At 37.2% G+C, this 17126-nt stretch overlaps 1 protein-coding gene across 50 annotated transcripts in view; it reads left to right on the top strand.

Annotated features, from left to right (window-relative positions):
- The window catches only part of FTO (FTO alpha-ketoglutarate dependent dioxygenase), a 223412-nt gene that overhangs the window by 78202 nt on the left and 128084 nt on the right, over positions 1-17126 (top strand). For 2 of the 50 annotated variants that reach the window (XM_086847632.1, XM_086847638.1), the window contains exon 10: positions 11667-11837. The exons of the other annotated variants lie outside the window; for them this stretch is intronic. In XM_086847632.1, coding sequence (XP_086703758.1) covers positions 11667-11675 — 9 coding nt within the window. In that variant the 3' untranslated portion in view covers positions 11676-11837. Of the gene's footprint in view, positions 1-11666; positions 11838-17126 lie in introns of those variants that run through there. 50 annotated transcript variants of the gene reach the window in all.

Raw genomic sequence — 17126 nt, forward strand, 5'->3', positions numbered from 1 at the left:
ATCAGAAATATTAATTGTTTATATCCTGTTTTCATTTTACATGTACTTTCGTCTTACATTTATACTAACCCAGTTAATAAGCATATATAAACCATGTCAACTTTTGCTGTTTCATTGCATTCTTGCTATTTTCACCTAAAATGTAATCAAAACATATTGTACTGCTTATTTGTGCTGTACATCTTCTAAATCCAAGATACCACTGGGGTCAGAAGATAGCAGATAGACTATCCAGAGTTTGAACTGGTATTCCAGTTCCTGGTTTCCTGAGGATAAATGTGATTGCTCCAATATAAATGTTTTAGATCACAGTGACAGCTGTGGAAATTAAACATAGCCAGCAAATTCTATTTTCTGTCTAGCTAAGTAAAGGAGAGGACAGATGAAAAAACACCCTGGGTGAATGAATTCTTGTGAACAGTGATGAATCGTTTCCCTTTGCTATATTAATTTTATTGTATTGTTAGGAAAAAAAAAATCTAACTTGTATTTCTGTGTGTGTTTTTATCGTACTAAGGTGAAAAATTTAAAATATCTCTCCTAGACTGTTTTGTAGCACACATTGCAAACATTTTCTAACCACAGGGAAAAGTTAGCCTTTAGGATAGTTTCCAGAGAGTTGCAATGGTTTGTGAATGGAATAGACTTTAAAATTCTATGAAAATCTGGGGTTTGGGGAGAGGTGAAAAACAAAATTTCCCAGGAATTTCCTTTCTCCTAATTCATTATGACCAATGTTTTGTTATCAGAAGCTTTGCCTTATCTTGCCTTAAAATATCTTAAAATTTTGAGTCTACAATTCTTTTTCTTAAACATAAGTTTTGACACCTGCTTAAGGGGCTGCTGTCATGCAGAAAAATACAGAATTATCTCATATAGGCTCTGCAGCAGGTTGGGCACTGAGGATGAATGAGAAGAGAGATTTCCCTGCCAAACAGTAACCCTTGGAGTCATTTTCATCACAAGTTTCTTTTCTATCTGAGGTGGTCCTGGCCTCTGTAGTTCTGGAGGATTTCTTTTCCCTTCCAGGGAAACTGCTCAGCCTTGACCAGTGGTCTGAGTCCACTGTTTGCACTCACAGGAGATAAAAAAGTTCTGCCTTTTCAGGTGCTTCTTCCAGCTGGGGCCTGAGTGCTGTTGTTAATATGCTTACACTCCTCTTCTCTGGGCCAATTCTTTCTTGTTTCTACAACTGCTTAAGTAACTCCCTCTAGCAAAATATGCTTTGTAGAAACTCACCATTAGAAGCAATTTCATAGTCCTTTTTGTGATCTATACCAGTCACTGGATATTTCTGTTTGGGCTGAAAAGTCAAAATGAACTATGGAGTGCTCAGTTGTTGCATAGTGATTTTATTTTTTCTTTGCTGAGGTGGAGGAGTTAATGTAGGTTGTAGCTCAGAAGTGAGACTATGGGGCTGAATTTGTGTATTTCTTTTAAAATTAGTATATTGTGACCCTTAAGATATACAAGCACTTTATTTTTTTTAGGTGGGGAAAGAAAAGCATCTCTCTTTAAAAAGTTTATTACAAAGTAAATGGTTAAAATGGAGCTGCAGTTACTTGAAAGAGACAAATATACATTCATTATTTCCTGAGTATGTTGTTTTTACGGGAAAGCAAAGGAAGCAAGGCTGGGTGTCATTAAGGAGTAGCTTGTGGAAAGCGGTGAAATGAGCAATGAGACTTGTAAAGTGTCATGAAAACTGAAACACCAGGGTACAAAGTACTGCTTATCCTCCCAGATATGGATACCATATGGCAACATGAAGGGAAATAGAGAGGAGGAGACAAAAATCCTATTATTCCTCACACTTTCATTTGCTTGCTGTTTGCTTTGGGCAAATGACTTAAGAAGTTGTGCCTGAACCTTCTTCTGGCACAGTATTTATTGACAAGACACCTGTCTTCTCTGTCAGGCTCCTTGAAGTTTCTTTGGTATAATTCCAGCTTTGGCACTTCTGATTATAAATTAATTGTTGTTTTTCTAATAGTGTTGAAATAATCTCTTATTGACTGTTCCTAAGTTAAAATCTATATTAATTTTCTGGTAGGATATCCCTTTCTTCTCTTACAGCACTTCAGTTATTTTCCTTAAGAAAGACAATATGCTATGGTGGCTCCTTGCTGTCCTTGAAATCTCTGCCTCCTCCTTTTTTTCTTCATCTGCAAGCTGTAATTTCTGGGTAACTTTCTGTATCTCCATTTTATGTATCTTTGGAATCAAATGGGCTGATTGGGGGTGCTTGGAAAGATGTGGAAAGGATTTGACTTCTGGAAAGACAGCTGTGTGTTCCATGCACCTTTGAAATGGCACAGAGGAGAAGAGTCTGTCAGCTCTCTGGGGGCTGGCACAGCTCTGGGAAGATTCTGTCACCTGGTCCCTCACCCATTTTCTCCATTCCACCTCCTGAGTACACACTTGTCTAGCACCCAGTGTTTTCTTCATTTGTAACAATTTCTCTGAAGTTAGCAGATCTTCCTTAAATATTGCTAAACTCAGTCTTACCGGTATACAGTACAGTTGTCTTCACTGTAATAGTTGTTTAAAATGACAATTCTGGCAGGTTTCACCTTTGCCCTTCCAACTTTGTGTTTGTGAAAACTATACTTGAGAATTTCTGATGATGTCCCCCAAAGTTAATGGCTGGTAGATAAAACCAAAGCCAAAAGAGTGTTGCAAGGCCAGGGACAGCTTGCTCACCCACTCTTCCATTGTTACTTACACTGAAACCTTTGCCTGTTTTCACCTTATACCATCTGAGGAGATCATTAATGAATTTGGCTTTGCCTTCACCTAAGGCAGTGGAAATGAGCAGGTATTTGTTTTGCAGCAAGAAAATGTTATTTTAAGAGCAGCTCCTTTTGTCATAGCAATGGGTGCCACATCAAGAAAAAACAAGAAAAGCTGCCCAGAGAGGTCTTATGGGTGGTCAAGAAAAGTGTGCAGAACTGAAGATGTTACAAAGGGAGCCCCTGATGTATAAGGTTTATGCTTTGTGTGTTGCAATTCTGAAAATTAATGCTTTGTGTGTCGTGTCAGGCTGTTGTGGGCATGTAGTGGTGAAATTACAGATAACAAATTGCTACTCTTTCTACTGAAGCTATATAACCTTCTCCTAATTTTAGCACCACAAGGAAATGCAATTTAGTGGTTCTCTATATGGAGTTTAGTGCAAATGTTTGATCTTTCCTGTGTTCTAGGAAAGCTGGCATTTTAAGAAGTATTTAATAGTTGCATAGATTACTGATACAGCATTATAATGACTTTCCAGTGCTTTGTTCAGTAGAACACTAGCCTGTTTGTGGGGGAAGAATGTCCAAAGGACATCCTGACTTCTGTTCTCTACAGAAGTGTTTGATATGACACAGCATTAAGGGATAGAATCAACCCCATACATTCTCAATTTCAGAAAGAGGGGAAAAAACTGAAATGTGAAGCTATTCCCACTAGAAATGTTGTAAATCTTATAAAATATATAAGCTTTCCTCTTGAACATACATCAAAGGCATAAAACTTAGGAGATTAAAATATGTTTTTAATCTTGGTTTGATGAGCAAAACTTTCACTGTAATATTTATTATGAGAGGCTCTACTTGTGTTGCCTCTTCCCTTTGTTCTGTTTATATATGACTTCCTTTCTTCCAGAAAAAGTAGGAAGTATCGTTTTCACAAAGCCGAAGGATATTGCAATGGTTTGTTCATTTAAGCTGAATTGTAGGCCCACGTGGCAGACACAAACTTTTCTTTTATTGTCCTGGGTCCCAGAGGACAAGCAATGCTTTCTGATGGCTTCCCATGAATGCCTTTCATTTGTGGAGGAGTTTCAGTGGCTTATGCTGACTGTACAAAGATCAAACAGGCAGGAAAATTGTGGCTTTATGAAACTTAGCCAAGATCTTTGTTTTTTTCTCAGAAATTTTTTTTCTCTAACCCTATTTTTTAAGGACAATATTAGGACAATTAGTTTTAGCTACTGATGGAAAAAAAGATTGTTCTATCATTTTCTCTTTAAAATTCAACTATTTTCTTGGTTATCAGAAAATTTGTAGGCATATTGAAAGCAACTACTGACCATAATTGCAGTCTGTCTTTATTGCATTTGGAATCAATGGTATCCAAAATTAAGCTTAAAAAAAAATGTTGTGGCTGTTTGCTCCTGCAATTTGGTCTATTTTGGGCCACTGTGCCTGTAGAGTTCTGTGAGAAATCACCCAGTTGGGGTTTTTTTTCACCTGGGTACAAAGGTCTGTCAAACAGATTTGATTGTGATTTTTCCTGTCAAAGTCTCATTTGTTTCAAGAGGAGTGGTTTTTTTTTTTTCAACAGGTTACAGAAATTTCCTTTTTGCTCAACTGTTGGCAAGCTTAAGTATTGGAAAGAGATGTGCAGGCCACAATGTCTTTTTAACTGCAGTGCTGGCATGTTTTGCCAGCAATACATAATTTTCATTGTGTTACTCATATAAAACCTCATGTTTGTCGTATGAATGCAGTTTTTGTTGAAGGATTACTTTAATAAAACTAAAATGGCCTAAGTTTCTGAAGTGAAACCTGTAGCATCTTTAGGGGTCAGACGTAGCTGTAACTTGAACAGCTGTACAACATGCATCCTAGATTGTTTTTAATTGTCTTCCCTTTCTCTAACAGCAGTAATTCTTGTTTATATTGTCAAGAACCTTTCCACTGAGCACAAGAGCACCATACTTTAAGGTCACATGCTTAACCCCACTGCGGGGTTACAATGTAAATGGGCCCCCTTTGTTTTCATTAATGTGTGAGGGGTGGGTGCGAGGCAGGGCTGTTCACAAGGCTGAAATAACTTATTGTAAAAGTGTCTTAAAGAAAGCATATTTTGTCTCCATACCACAGTTGTTTAGCATTACTCTTGTGCATCCAACCGACAGCCGGTTTAGCAATGGATTTTTGTGTGTCACTTTGTTCTTTTGACCTGTGATACTTTTTCCTTTCTTTTTTTTTTTTTTTTTAACTGAGCTAATGGATTCACCTCAAATAATACAAAATGAAGAAGCCTTTTTCTCCTTCTGTTCCTGATAGCCTAAAAAATAGTAAACAAAGCTGGAACTGCTCTTTTCCACCCCAAACCCTTTACATAACAATTTGCCAGCTACTGTTTCTGTGTTGATGAATAGGTTTAAAATTAAGACTTTCTAAAAATGTCAAATTAAAATAGTATTCTTAGTGCTTTTAATCAGTTAAAAATTTACAAAGTGTAGCCTTTTGAAATAGCTTCTGGAGTTTGAAATCTTTTTTCTGCCTGTCACTGGTGTATGGAGGAAGGGATATATTGAAATATTACAGATTGTTTTTTTGATTGTCTAGAATTTGCCCTGAGTCCCAAGATTTTAGATGATTTCAAACTCAGTGCTGATGGTAATTTTTGGCTGGCACTTTTAGTTGGTTTTATAGGCCAAAATAACTTCAAAAAACTTGAAGTCATGCTTTTAAGTGCTGCATTGTCAAAAATGGAGCCATTTGGAGGGGAACTCTCACTTCTTTCCCAGGGTACAAACTCTTCAATATGAACTTAAGTTCATAGTAATTGGTTGCTCTATTTTAAATGGAAATATTGTGACAAATTTTCATAAATGCTTCTCAAAATACTTTTCCTCCGAATAACTGCTATGCTCTTGGGCTATGGGCAGACATTTTGTCTTGGGTTTTAATTTTCTTACACTTCCTCTCTAGTAAAAGCAACTTACTATATCCAGCGATCTCTCTAATATGGCAATAACTGATTTGACTGGTTGTAAACAGGATGAAATCTGCCAACCTTAAAAAGTTATTTACTACTCAAGATCATAGTGGTAGTTTGATATTTAAGAAAAATTCTGTGAAACAAAAAAAATGTATATCTTTTAAGACAGCAGTAAATATGAGTCTTTCAGCATGCAGTCTTGACAGATTTGTTACTGAATAGGAAAAAAGAGACAAATATTGTTAAAAAGCAGTCCATAGCCTAATGAAAATGTTTTTGCTTTTTTTTTCCCTAGAGGAATGTAGTTATCCCCAAAGATTGATTTGGTGCACATAAAAAGATTGCATAATGGCATCCTAAATAAAATATTTAAAAATGGAAAAAAAACCCAAACCACTGACTCCAAAATTCAAATGCTGAGGAGAGACACCAGTTTATCAAATGGCATGTTTTCCTCTCCAAGAAGAGAAATACTGTTATAAACAACACTAATAGTTTGGGTGATTGTTTAACTAGGCTGTACCTCTTGTGTGTGGGCTCTGAATGCTGTGAAGTGTGATGTGCCCTGTAATATCATGGTGAAGCAGAAGCTGAAGCAGGTAGACAGTAACAGTACATGGAGATTTTTAGAGCTCTAGCACAGCTTGTCATGATGTATCTTTAATGGCAGAGGTTTTTGTATGAGAGAACACAGGTCAAACCTTTCTCCACAAACTGCTATTTTTCATTTCTGCAGCAGCCCAGGAGATACAAAAGCTTTTTTGGGCTAGTGGAGAACATCTCCTTTGTGGCACGTACTCAGTACGTGTCAGTTAAGGATGCTCAGCCCGTTTGTGTTAATGCATCCTTGACACTGCTGTTTTACCACTGGATTAACAGTTCCTTCTGGAAGAGTGCAGAGGTGATTAGTCAGCCACCTCTGACCTCTCTCTTAAGTTGGACTTGGCAGCTGAACTTGAGAACCCGTATCTTGTTTCATGTGCCTGTAGAAGGAAGCGTTGGTGAGTGGTGAGGCAGGAGCTGGAAATGTGGTGCAGGGTAACAGAATGCACTGTTACGGGGCAGCTGAGCTGTTTTCCAAATTGTATTGTCATAATTTATGAGCACATCATGCAAATGTTATCTCTGTTGAGTTGCCAGAATCTGCAGCACGTGATTTTTGTTTCAGAGAGAAATCAGTATGCATGTTTGTGTATGTTTGATCTGGGGATCACACTTTGTTTTCCTTCTTAGGCATGTGAATCAGGTGATTAAAGTTTATTTCCCCTGACTGAATGCTGTCATATTAATGAAAATTGTTTATATATTCTTTTTTTTATATAGATAGTGAAATTTTCAAATATTTGGACATTGTCTTCTTCAGTGTTGTAGCAAGGTGTTTTACTGGGACACGGCTCAATCAGACTAATCAATAGCTGCCTACAGTTGGTGTTAACAGCCTTATAAAGTGTAGGTTTTACAGATACCTTGCATTCAGAAGAGAAATAAATAGCAATATATGTTCCTGGGTTCCTGGCAGAATGGAAGTTGGCAACTGAGTCAAGAGGATGAGAACCTCTGTGGGAATGGATGTGTCCTTGGAAGGGGTGGAGGTGTGCCTGCGTGTTCTTTGGATTAATGTTCCAGGTCCTTGATGCTGCCCTGAAATTAAGTGGAATTTTTATTTCTTTTTTTATTCTGGAAAAAAAAAAAAAGTATAGTTTTCTTTTGAGCCTACAGGATGTAAAGTTTGATCAGACATATTAACTATAGTTCAACATTGTCATTTTGCAATTATCTTTTTTCTTGTAACATTTGTGTTATCTCTTTATACTAGTAAGATATATTCCCCTTATAACTTGTAATAGAAAATTAGTGGCCATATATGAGGCATATATTTATTACAGGTTTATGTAGTTTTATGATCTAATAAGTCAGAATGACATGTGCAAAACTTTATTCCTGAACATGCTCTGAATGCAAGAGAACTAAGAGTACGTACTTGCCTTGCTCTTTCAGAAGGAATCCATATTTACTGTAAGTATTGAATCCAAACTAGTGATGGTACATATTTAGGGCCACTGTTTGAAGTAAATTAAATCAGTAGGCTTTTCTGTTTGTTCTCCTTTGTCAGCTCCCCCATTTTTAAAATTTGCTAGTACATTGCATTTTGTTGTACACTTTAAACTGCACATCATCAGCATTTTCATGCCCATATGGGCAGTACCTAGCCCATGGTTTGATGTAAAATATAGTTATTTACTGTAGCAAAACTGGAGGAGTGTAAGACACTGAAATCAGCCTAGTTTTCTGTTGAGGAACGAGGATCATAGCTTCCAAAAAAAGTGCATTTCCTAATGCTGTTGTCACCAACTACTGGCAGTGTCTGGTGGTGTTCTCCTTGCTGTTTGACAATGTCCTATTCCCCATATATTAAATACATGTAGTGTAGCAGGCTCTGTTTTGCTTTTATTTCCAATGTTCTTCCCAGCAGTGTGCTCTCAATTCTCTTTCTATCTGTTTTTCCATGACAGCTGGTATCACTACTGCACTTATATGATTATGAATTTTAAATCTTCCCAACGGTGTGCCATGGTGTCACTGGGGGTAATGAAGTTGTTCCTTGAGCCAAGTGTGACAAAACTTCATTTTTGAAAACACATGGTGAGAATCCCATTCTCACAGGGATATCCATAGTCCTGGTGCCTTTAGTGCTGTGAGGATGATAAAGGCATTGAACCCCTTATGTCATTGGAAGATATGATTCAGCTGTATGTGGTTATCTTGCATATGTACTAAATTGCTATTCTGCTATGGCATGTGTCTTACACAAAGCATGCCCACAGGCACTTCTGGACATGTGGCTTGCTGTTTCATTTGATTGTGGCTTGCAGCTTCTTCATTCTGCAGTGTTTAACCCATTCTGTAACTTGGCTTTCTGGTTTAAATTGTTTCAACAAAACTAATGACACTGAAAGTACACTTTAAATTTCTGCACAGCTATATTTTAGTAGACAGTGTGTTGTGACTAAGGCAGTAAGTAGCTTCATGGCAACAAGTGGTGGCTTCGGTGATGGGAGGAAAATGCTGATATTCTAGGTTGTTCCATCCTGAATAGATACAGAGATGTGCTGTTCAAGAAAACAAGTAATGTGACATGTAATTAAACACTAAAGAATCATAAAAAATAAAAACATAAATCCAGAATCTAGCATTCACTGTTTTCCATTTTTCTTTGTAGCTTGTGGATGGTTTAAGCAATTTTTTGGTGACTATTACCTTTTGAGATTCCAGTTTGCATTTTGAGTGCTACGGAGAGCAGTGATTTAGTTTAGAGATTTTGGTTACAAGTTTGCATCTGTAAATATTTTAAGAGAAGCTTGTATGTAGCTTAGAGTACTAGGGCTTCAGTACGAGTTAGATGAGTCAAAGCATTTTCTCACATCTTGAATTATTTCATTAGAATCAGTAAAATTATATGAATATTTAATTTGAACTACAGTTCATTTCAGTGTCTGTGAGATAGTATTACCTACTTCTGGCTTTGAAGCCCATCATTTTTTCCTTTTCTCTCTCTATGCTAAATTATTCATAATAGTTGATGATGTTAATTTTGAGATGCTAAGAAAATTACAGGGTACTCCTTCAAGTTCTTTTGAATGCATGAAATCATTTGTTGTATAATTCTTCAGTGCTTATTAGAACTGTGCATAGTTGTTGATGATGAAAATTGAGACTGCTGGCTGGCGAGCATGTGCAGGTTGTACTCAGTGTGATTCAGCACTGCAACATCTAAGCTGTCCAGAGTGCAGATTAGCCAAGTGAGTCTTGTAGTGCATCTTAGCTCAACTGATTTCAGCAATAGTAGATAATCACTGAAGCATACACTGCTGTGCAGTCCTTCAGAACTTAAGTGTTCAGCGTAACTACTGTTTGCATGTGACCAAAATGGAAAAAGGGAGGTGTATACAAAGGAGTGAATTATAACAAAGAACACTTTCTGCTTCAGTTCTTGTTCAGAAAACATATGTTCAGCCATGCAGGCAACAGTTGGGGTAAAGACACACTGTAGGTTTGGAAACAAAAGGCGTGTTCTTTTCTTGCATTCACAGTGTTTTCAAACATATTCACTTGTTAGGGACTGGCCTGTCAGCTGGATCTCCTTGCAAGCGTGATTTCTTTTTCCTGACTTCTTTCAAAAGCTTTTTCCCCCACAATGTTTTACACTTCATATAATCCACTATGCGTGCTAGGCCTGCCTTGGTCTTTGTGCTATTGATGATTCAGAGGTGGAGGGGCCATGCTCTGGGAGAATCTGGCTGAAGGGTAACCTTTCAGTCACCCATACATCTGAAGATGCTAAGCCACTCTTATTCCAAATATCTTAAGTGGTTTGGTTGCTCTTTCATGATGAGGTGGGTTATGCCTCACCTTTACAATGCTGCCAAACCGATTAGTACAGCAGAAGTATTTTGAAAGTGTTGATCTTTTTACATTTTTTAGTTTATAACTACAGATTGAAAGTCTTACAGAGACTCATCATAACTGTTTAAATCATCCAGTAAAAAGATTTATTTTTTTTCTCAATTGGAAATTCATTCAGTTGTGGCATGCCAGAGTAACCAAAAGTTACTTGGGCATTACTTATGTTTGGACTCCTTTTTCCTAAATATATGGTTCAAGACCCTGGTATAAATATTCTTATATAGGCATAAAGGTAATGCCTATTTCCAAATAAGCTCAACCTGGTTTAATTTATAGCTAGAAAATGTACTGCTATAGCTCCACAGGTATAGATAAATGGAACAACTTTGCAGTGCAGACAAGACCTACAGTTTCTTTGGAAATGTCGAAGTGATCTACTCGCTGTAGGTTTTTCTAGGTCAAACTACTCATCTATCAAGTCAGGTATTCATCCTTTGTTGTCAGTAGTGAATACCTCAAAGCAAGGCAGGGCTGCCCACATTTTATGCATGTAGACTTGTATATAGAGCTTAAGCATATGTCTGACTTTAAGCATTCTGCTCTATAATTGGGGTATGTACATGTTTAGTTTTGATGTGCACCATTGAATATAATAGTAGGGGAGAATGTATAATCTTTGTGGTGATGGTTTCACACCAGCAACTTGAGTTTCTGTTCTTTTTATGCTTTTATGACATTTCTTTAATAAAATTCTCTATTCTTTATATTTTATTTAAAAATATAATATATATATAATATACAATGTTTGTCTTAAAACCCCGAATTTTATGTTGAAAGGTCTTAATCAATAACCAGAACACTTAGGGAGTTCTATGTTGGCTTGCAGATTATTAATGTGGTTTTTTTGGAGTATTTATAGTGTTATCTGTATTCTCAGCCTGGGAAATTACCACTGATGAATTTTCAATGATTAGAATTTCCCATATAAGGCCCTTCAGACCATGAGGATCATTTACTCAACTAGAAAATCCTCAGACAAGAATACTCCATGTAAATATTTTCTATTGGAAGGTGCCAGCAAACGCATCCTTGCCAACATACGTCAAAACTGCCAGAAGATCTGTGATGATGGGGATTAACTTTTTAGCACTGTCATCTTAAGAGCTTTGACAGGGAAACATTATTTAAATGCTTTTTCTTTGACTGCATATGACTGAATAGATGTTAACGGTAGATAAAACTAATATAAAGCAGTTAATGATACTGACATATATTCCAAGTCTGCACCTTTTTCTTTTCTTGAGGTCTGTGTCAGAAATCCTTGAGAATACTACAGCTTTAAAATAAACTGTCCTTCCTTCTCAAATGAAATTTGATGGTTTGTCTCCATTCTGATAAAAGAAAGCACATGCTAGTATATTGCTTCTTTTGAGGAATTTTTTTTGTTTTATAGGCTCCTTAAAAATAAATTATGTTTTAGATACTGCAGTGACTTCTCTGAATCTCAGAAAGAAAATAGTTAATAATAATTTCTTTCTTTTCAGTTCCCATGAGCCTACCTTCATTGCACAGTTTGCCTATAACAACTAGTAAGAATAGAATGTACTGAACCTTAAACAAATCTATTAGGATCACCATGGCAAGAAACCGGGAAAATGGCAGGAAAAATGAACAATGATTTTGTAAACCCTGCAAAGGTCAGAAAAAGGCTTTCAGTAAGTATGCAGAGGCTAGAAATCAAATCCCATTTCCTATCATAAGAAACCAGTTGTTTTAGCAGCAGTGGTTAATGTACTGTATGTGAAAGATTTAAGACTAGTTGGAAAGCTTTGCTTCTGTTTTATTAGGCTGCTATTGAAAAGCCAACAGCATAACTTCAACTAGGTGCTTTGAGATTTCTTAATGGGCTGTCAAGGGCAAGACACCAGGTCTGTGCTATACTAGCTCTTTCCTGTACATTAAAACAACAGGGGCCAAATGATCATATACAGAAGTATGAATTACTTGATGCTTTCTCTGTTCCATATGGTCAGCCATGTCTTTGGCAATTAATCATGTACAGAATCAGTTGAGTGCTCTCTGAAGCATTGAAGTCAACATTTAGTTGTACCTGTGCCAGTGGGGGCAGTGGGGGTTGCAAGCGTAAAATAGCAGGATGAAGAGCTGCTGGCGCCGAAGCCAGAGCAGCTGGCTTCTATAAACAACACTTTTTTCCTCTTTACCTTTTTTTTAACTTTCTTTGACAAACATGACTCATTTTTCAATATCATCCAGAACATGAGGGTTGCTGAGTGAAACTGTGATATCTGGCATAGTGGATTAATAAACAAAAGGCAGAGAATTGGGTTTAATGTGCCCAAATTACTGGGTGATAACTTAAACCATACTGTCTGTTTCCATTGTATCAATGAAAATGGGTGCATTTGCTCATATTTTAAGTAGAAATTTTAAAAGTAAAGAAGAAATGAGCAGGGGTTTGTAATCAATTACTAGCGCTTTTTATCATGGAGGAGTTACAACATGTTAAATTAACATGGCTTAATAGATTTCAGGTTCTTTCTTTTTCCTCCCCTCTAAAAAGGGACCGTGTTTTAGTTTCATAGAATTTCTTCAGGATACTTCTTTCACTGAAAGCATGTAAACTGAGAAAAATAACTGGGAAAATACAGAATAACATTTGTTTACATATTTTACTCTTTGCTTTTTCTTTCTGTATTAGTTATTGATTTTTTAGAGATGACTGCTATGTTAAAGTAGAAGTGGTTGGTAAAGATTCAGAAGCTTATCCTATTTAAACTGGTGGTGAGGAAATTATATCTTAACTTAGAGTGAAAAGTCTGATTTGTTGACCCAATAAAGTAGGACCAAGAGGCAAACTGTCCCAAGTGCCACTTTAGTTCAGACTGAAGGCTAATTTTTTTGACAGAACACTAAGCTTCATGTCTCCAGTTATAGTGTTTCTAACCTTATGTCTGACTCCTCAAGAGGTCTGTATTGAAAGAAGGAAAAAATCTAGTTTGGTAAGATTTAAAATGTATCAGTGTGGGGTTCGGAGTGTTTAGATGTTGGTTTTTCTTGCTTGTTTGTAGGCATGTTGTGGTATTCACCCAGGAAACTCAGTTCAGCAGGGTGGTGGCCTATGGATGTTAAAACAGAGTTTCTTCTGCTGTGTATCGAAGGAAAAAATATTATTGTAATCCTGTTGCAATATCTAGATTAGCTTTGTTAGGTATCTAATTTTGTGTGTATATCCTGGCTGAATAGAAAGACTTGGTTATAACAGTTTCTATTCACTCCTGTGTTACTGATATATTTTGTTGGTGATAATGAGAGAAATAGGGTGTTGGTCTCTTGAAATCTAATCTTAGAACCTTTCTTACATAATGAGAGAAAATGGATGAAGGTGATGGCTCGTGCCTGTCATGCCTAAATTTAGTTCTGCTGCTGTACCAGGAGGAAGGTGAAGAGTACAGTTTCCTAAATCCTATATTTAACATAAAAGGTTGGATTTACTCCTGATACATGTGTACATACACATGTGTGTTTGTGTGTGTGTACACAGATTTGGGCTTTTTGAGAGTTGAGTTGTGTGTTTGTTTTTAACGCTTGTGCCACTTCTTTACAAGGAAAGCCCTAAATACACTAATAGATCTGTAAGGAGAATTGGGTAAGATTTACTAAAAATACTGGAGGTACTGCTTATTAAAGAGGTATGCTGGCCAATGAGACAGGGAGCTGCTTTCCACAAGTGATAAGCAATTTGTGTAATCTCATTGCTCAGGTTGTCCAGGATATGTTTTTGCCAGCTCAGGAAGCAGAAGAAAGAAAGTTTCAACAGTTTGTAAACATTACCACCCTCAAGAATCTCTGTGAACACAAGGCTGAGATAAGACAGGCTGTAGGGCTGGTTGCATTGTTTATTTATTCTACTGTCCTGAAGTCCCAAGTGTGCTGAAAAGCCCTGAGTCAGTGCTGAGTCCAGTTCAGAATTGTGAAGGCTTCACTCAGCATTGGGCAAAGGGGGCCTCTGCAGGCAATTATCTGTCATTAAAAGAATTGAGACACAAGATCAGATTTTCTTTGATGGGATGTGCTACTATAGTGATGTTCAAAAGAAGGTCATTCCTGCTCTTTAGAGCAAGGGTGGTATCAGCCGGGTTTCTGATGGATTTTTATCAGTGTTGATGTGAGGAAATGGCTTTCCCAGCTGATAACATCTTTGACCGAGTTTCTTGAATCTTTGACCTTTATCAGTCAAGGTATATATCAAATCCTCTTGTTAAAAATAAATCCCAAAAGAAGTTACATGGAAAAGACAACTTTCAAAGGAACATGCTTCATAATATTATTTTACCCTGAATGCTGCTTTATTTGTTCAATTTGAGATTTTTATTGCAATTTTAAGAATAGCAAGTTATTAAGAAATGCCTCAATAAAAGCTACACATCAAGCCCTGCACTGGCATTCCAGGTGACCTTACTGCCCTTTCAGCACTCTTAGAAAACAAGTAAATCAGTTAAATTGCTATGTATTGTTGTTGTATGTTGCTGAATAATACTATTTCACCCTCCAGGTAGCTGTGACTGTACTCACAGGGCTCAATAAAGAAGCGTTTATGATGTCAGTGTCAAACTATGCATTTGACTTGAGCCATGTGCATCACCACATAAATGAAAGGTGTTAACAGAAGGCTGGAGCAATGTAATTGTTCTCCTGGTAAAAAAAAAAATTATGTTCAGTTTCTGGAATTATGATGTTTCTGTAGATGGAGGGGACTTGACTTAATGAAAGTTGGGACCAAACTTGCAATTGGACCAGGTCAACAGAATTCGTACCATGTCACGTACAGTGTGATTGTGAATACTTGGAGAAGTGATCACCCATCTCCGACTGATAATACTCTATGAACATTATCTTTTCATCAGTTTTAACTGAAAATTCTTTAGCAACTCCCAGTTCTCCACGCTCTGCACTTTCTGAATCATTTCTTTAGGGAAACTTGATGTTTGTTGCAGCAAATAACTGTACTTTTGGCTTTATGAGGCATGGCATTATTAAAGTTGGGACTATCCTGAAGTCTTGGGGAGAAGCAGACATCTCACCATTGCCAATGGATTTTCCTGTCACTCTGTGAATAAAATGGCCATCCAAACGTTCTAAAAGAGAAATCTTGGTGGACTGTGGCCTAGCTGTGTGGGTGCAGTCTGATCATCCTATAATACAGAGGTAAACTCTGGCTGTAGTGCTCTGTCAAGTCTTGTACATGATAAATATAGATGATAAAGCTTTGGTAGGTATATTTATTGTGAACGACAAGGAGTGTTAATTTTCACCATTAAAGAATGCACACCAGCTCATGTGAGTGTGTTTCACTTGCTGAAGTCCTCTATCAAATCCTGCTTTAAACTGTGCAGCTGCTCGAAGTGAGGCTCTAAGGTCAGGACTGTTGAAGTTGGCGGATATTAGAGCTCGTGGAAAAGATGTTGTAGGTCAGTGCAAGGGAAACCCATGTCAGGGAATCCTTATCTGAAAATGCTCTCTGGCTTTTTGTTTGCTTTGTAATGTCAAAGCAGGGTCAAGAATGTGATCTGTATAGACAGAGTTTTGAACATTTGGGGTTTTTACAAGAAAATGTTCTTTTTGATGTTTAAGTCCCATATGATGGGGTAGTGCCTTTTGGTAGGCCAACTGATAGAGCTGGGAGGTGGGGAGAAAGATGCTTTTTGTTCTTTTCATGTGATGTTGGTGCAATAAAGTTATTTTCTGTCTCTGTGAAACCTGTCATGCTTCTCTCTTGGAATGACTGTAGCAGTAACAATGTTACTCCTACTTTACATAGTTTAAGAAGTGTATAATCTGCACGTTATTGTTTCTTGTGGAAAAAATACCCAATGCTATCAGAATGAGGATAGATATCTCTGTTTTCACAAACCAAAGATAATAATGATAATTTCTCTCACAGAATTCCCAGAGGAATTTTAGTTGGGCAGGGCAGAATGTAATGTATATGTGATGCTGAGGAGGAGGCAGGCTGTCATGTGTTTCGTCACGTTCCAGTAAGGGAGGTTATGCTGGGAATAGGCATGGCAGCTCTTGGTTATGTTTTGTTGTGTTTTCAAACTCACATGCACAACTTGCCAGGTTAGAAGCTTATTTTTTTGTCTCCTTTTCTGTGAAAAGAAAACAGGTTTGTGCAACAATTCCATCTGTTCTGTCATCCTTCCCAAAAGCATTGAGATGCTTTGACACATTTGAAAAACATGTGACTGAAAGTGGGAATATCAAAAATAATTCCACGTATAGTGGAGGCTGTTTAAGGTGAACAAGGCCATATAATATCTGCACTTAAGGAAAAGACTCAGTTTCTACCATGGAGACACTGCTGCACATCAAGGAGCATATGGACATTGGTGGATATAGGACTGACTGGTAGCTGACCATCAACCATTTCCTTCCTAGCTTGGCAGACATGGGGAAGTGCAGAGAAAAAAGAGGAGAAAATGGTACAGTAGTCATTAAGCAAAGATGGAGTGAGGGAGCTGGGGTTAGCTTGGTGGGAGGATGAAGGGTGATAAGAACATCCCCAGTTCTCTTACATCAACATTAACTGTCAGCACGTTTGAGAAGGCCAATAACTCTTGATCTGCAGAGACTGAGTGTCATCCTGCTTCACAGATTATTTAAATCCATTCCATGTATATATGTACATGTCTATTTTTGAGCATTTTTCAATTTATTCCATATGTGAATTTATTCCATTGTTTATTTGAAGTATTTAATGATAAAGAGAACATGTGGACATCAGCAGAAATTCCATTCAATAGATACAATACAAAGAGGTATTTTCTTTAATGGCTTTACTAAGAAGCAAAGGGGAGGGTGAAATCCCCCAAACAAATGCTACACTGAGGAAAATACTTCTGATATTATTTGATACAAGATAATATTTAGAAAATAACTATGCCTCAAGAAAATGTGGACTAGAATGCACAGTATCTTAGTGT

The sequence above is a fragment of the Cyanistes caeruleus genome, chromosome 12, assembly GCF_971803275.1.
Source record: "Cyanistes caeruleus chromosome 12, bCyaCae1.hap1.1, whole genome shotgun sequence".
Classification (NCBI taxonomy): Eukaryota; Metazoa; Chordata; class Aves; order Passeriformes; family Paridae; genus Cyanistes; species Cyanistes caeruleus.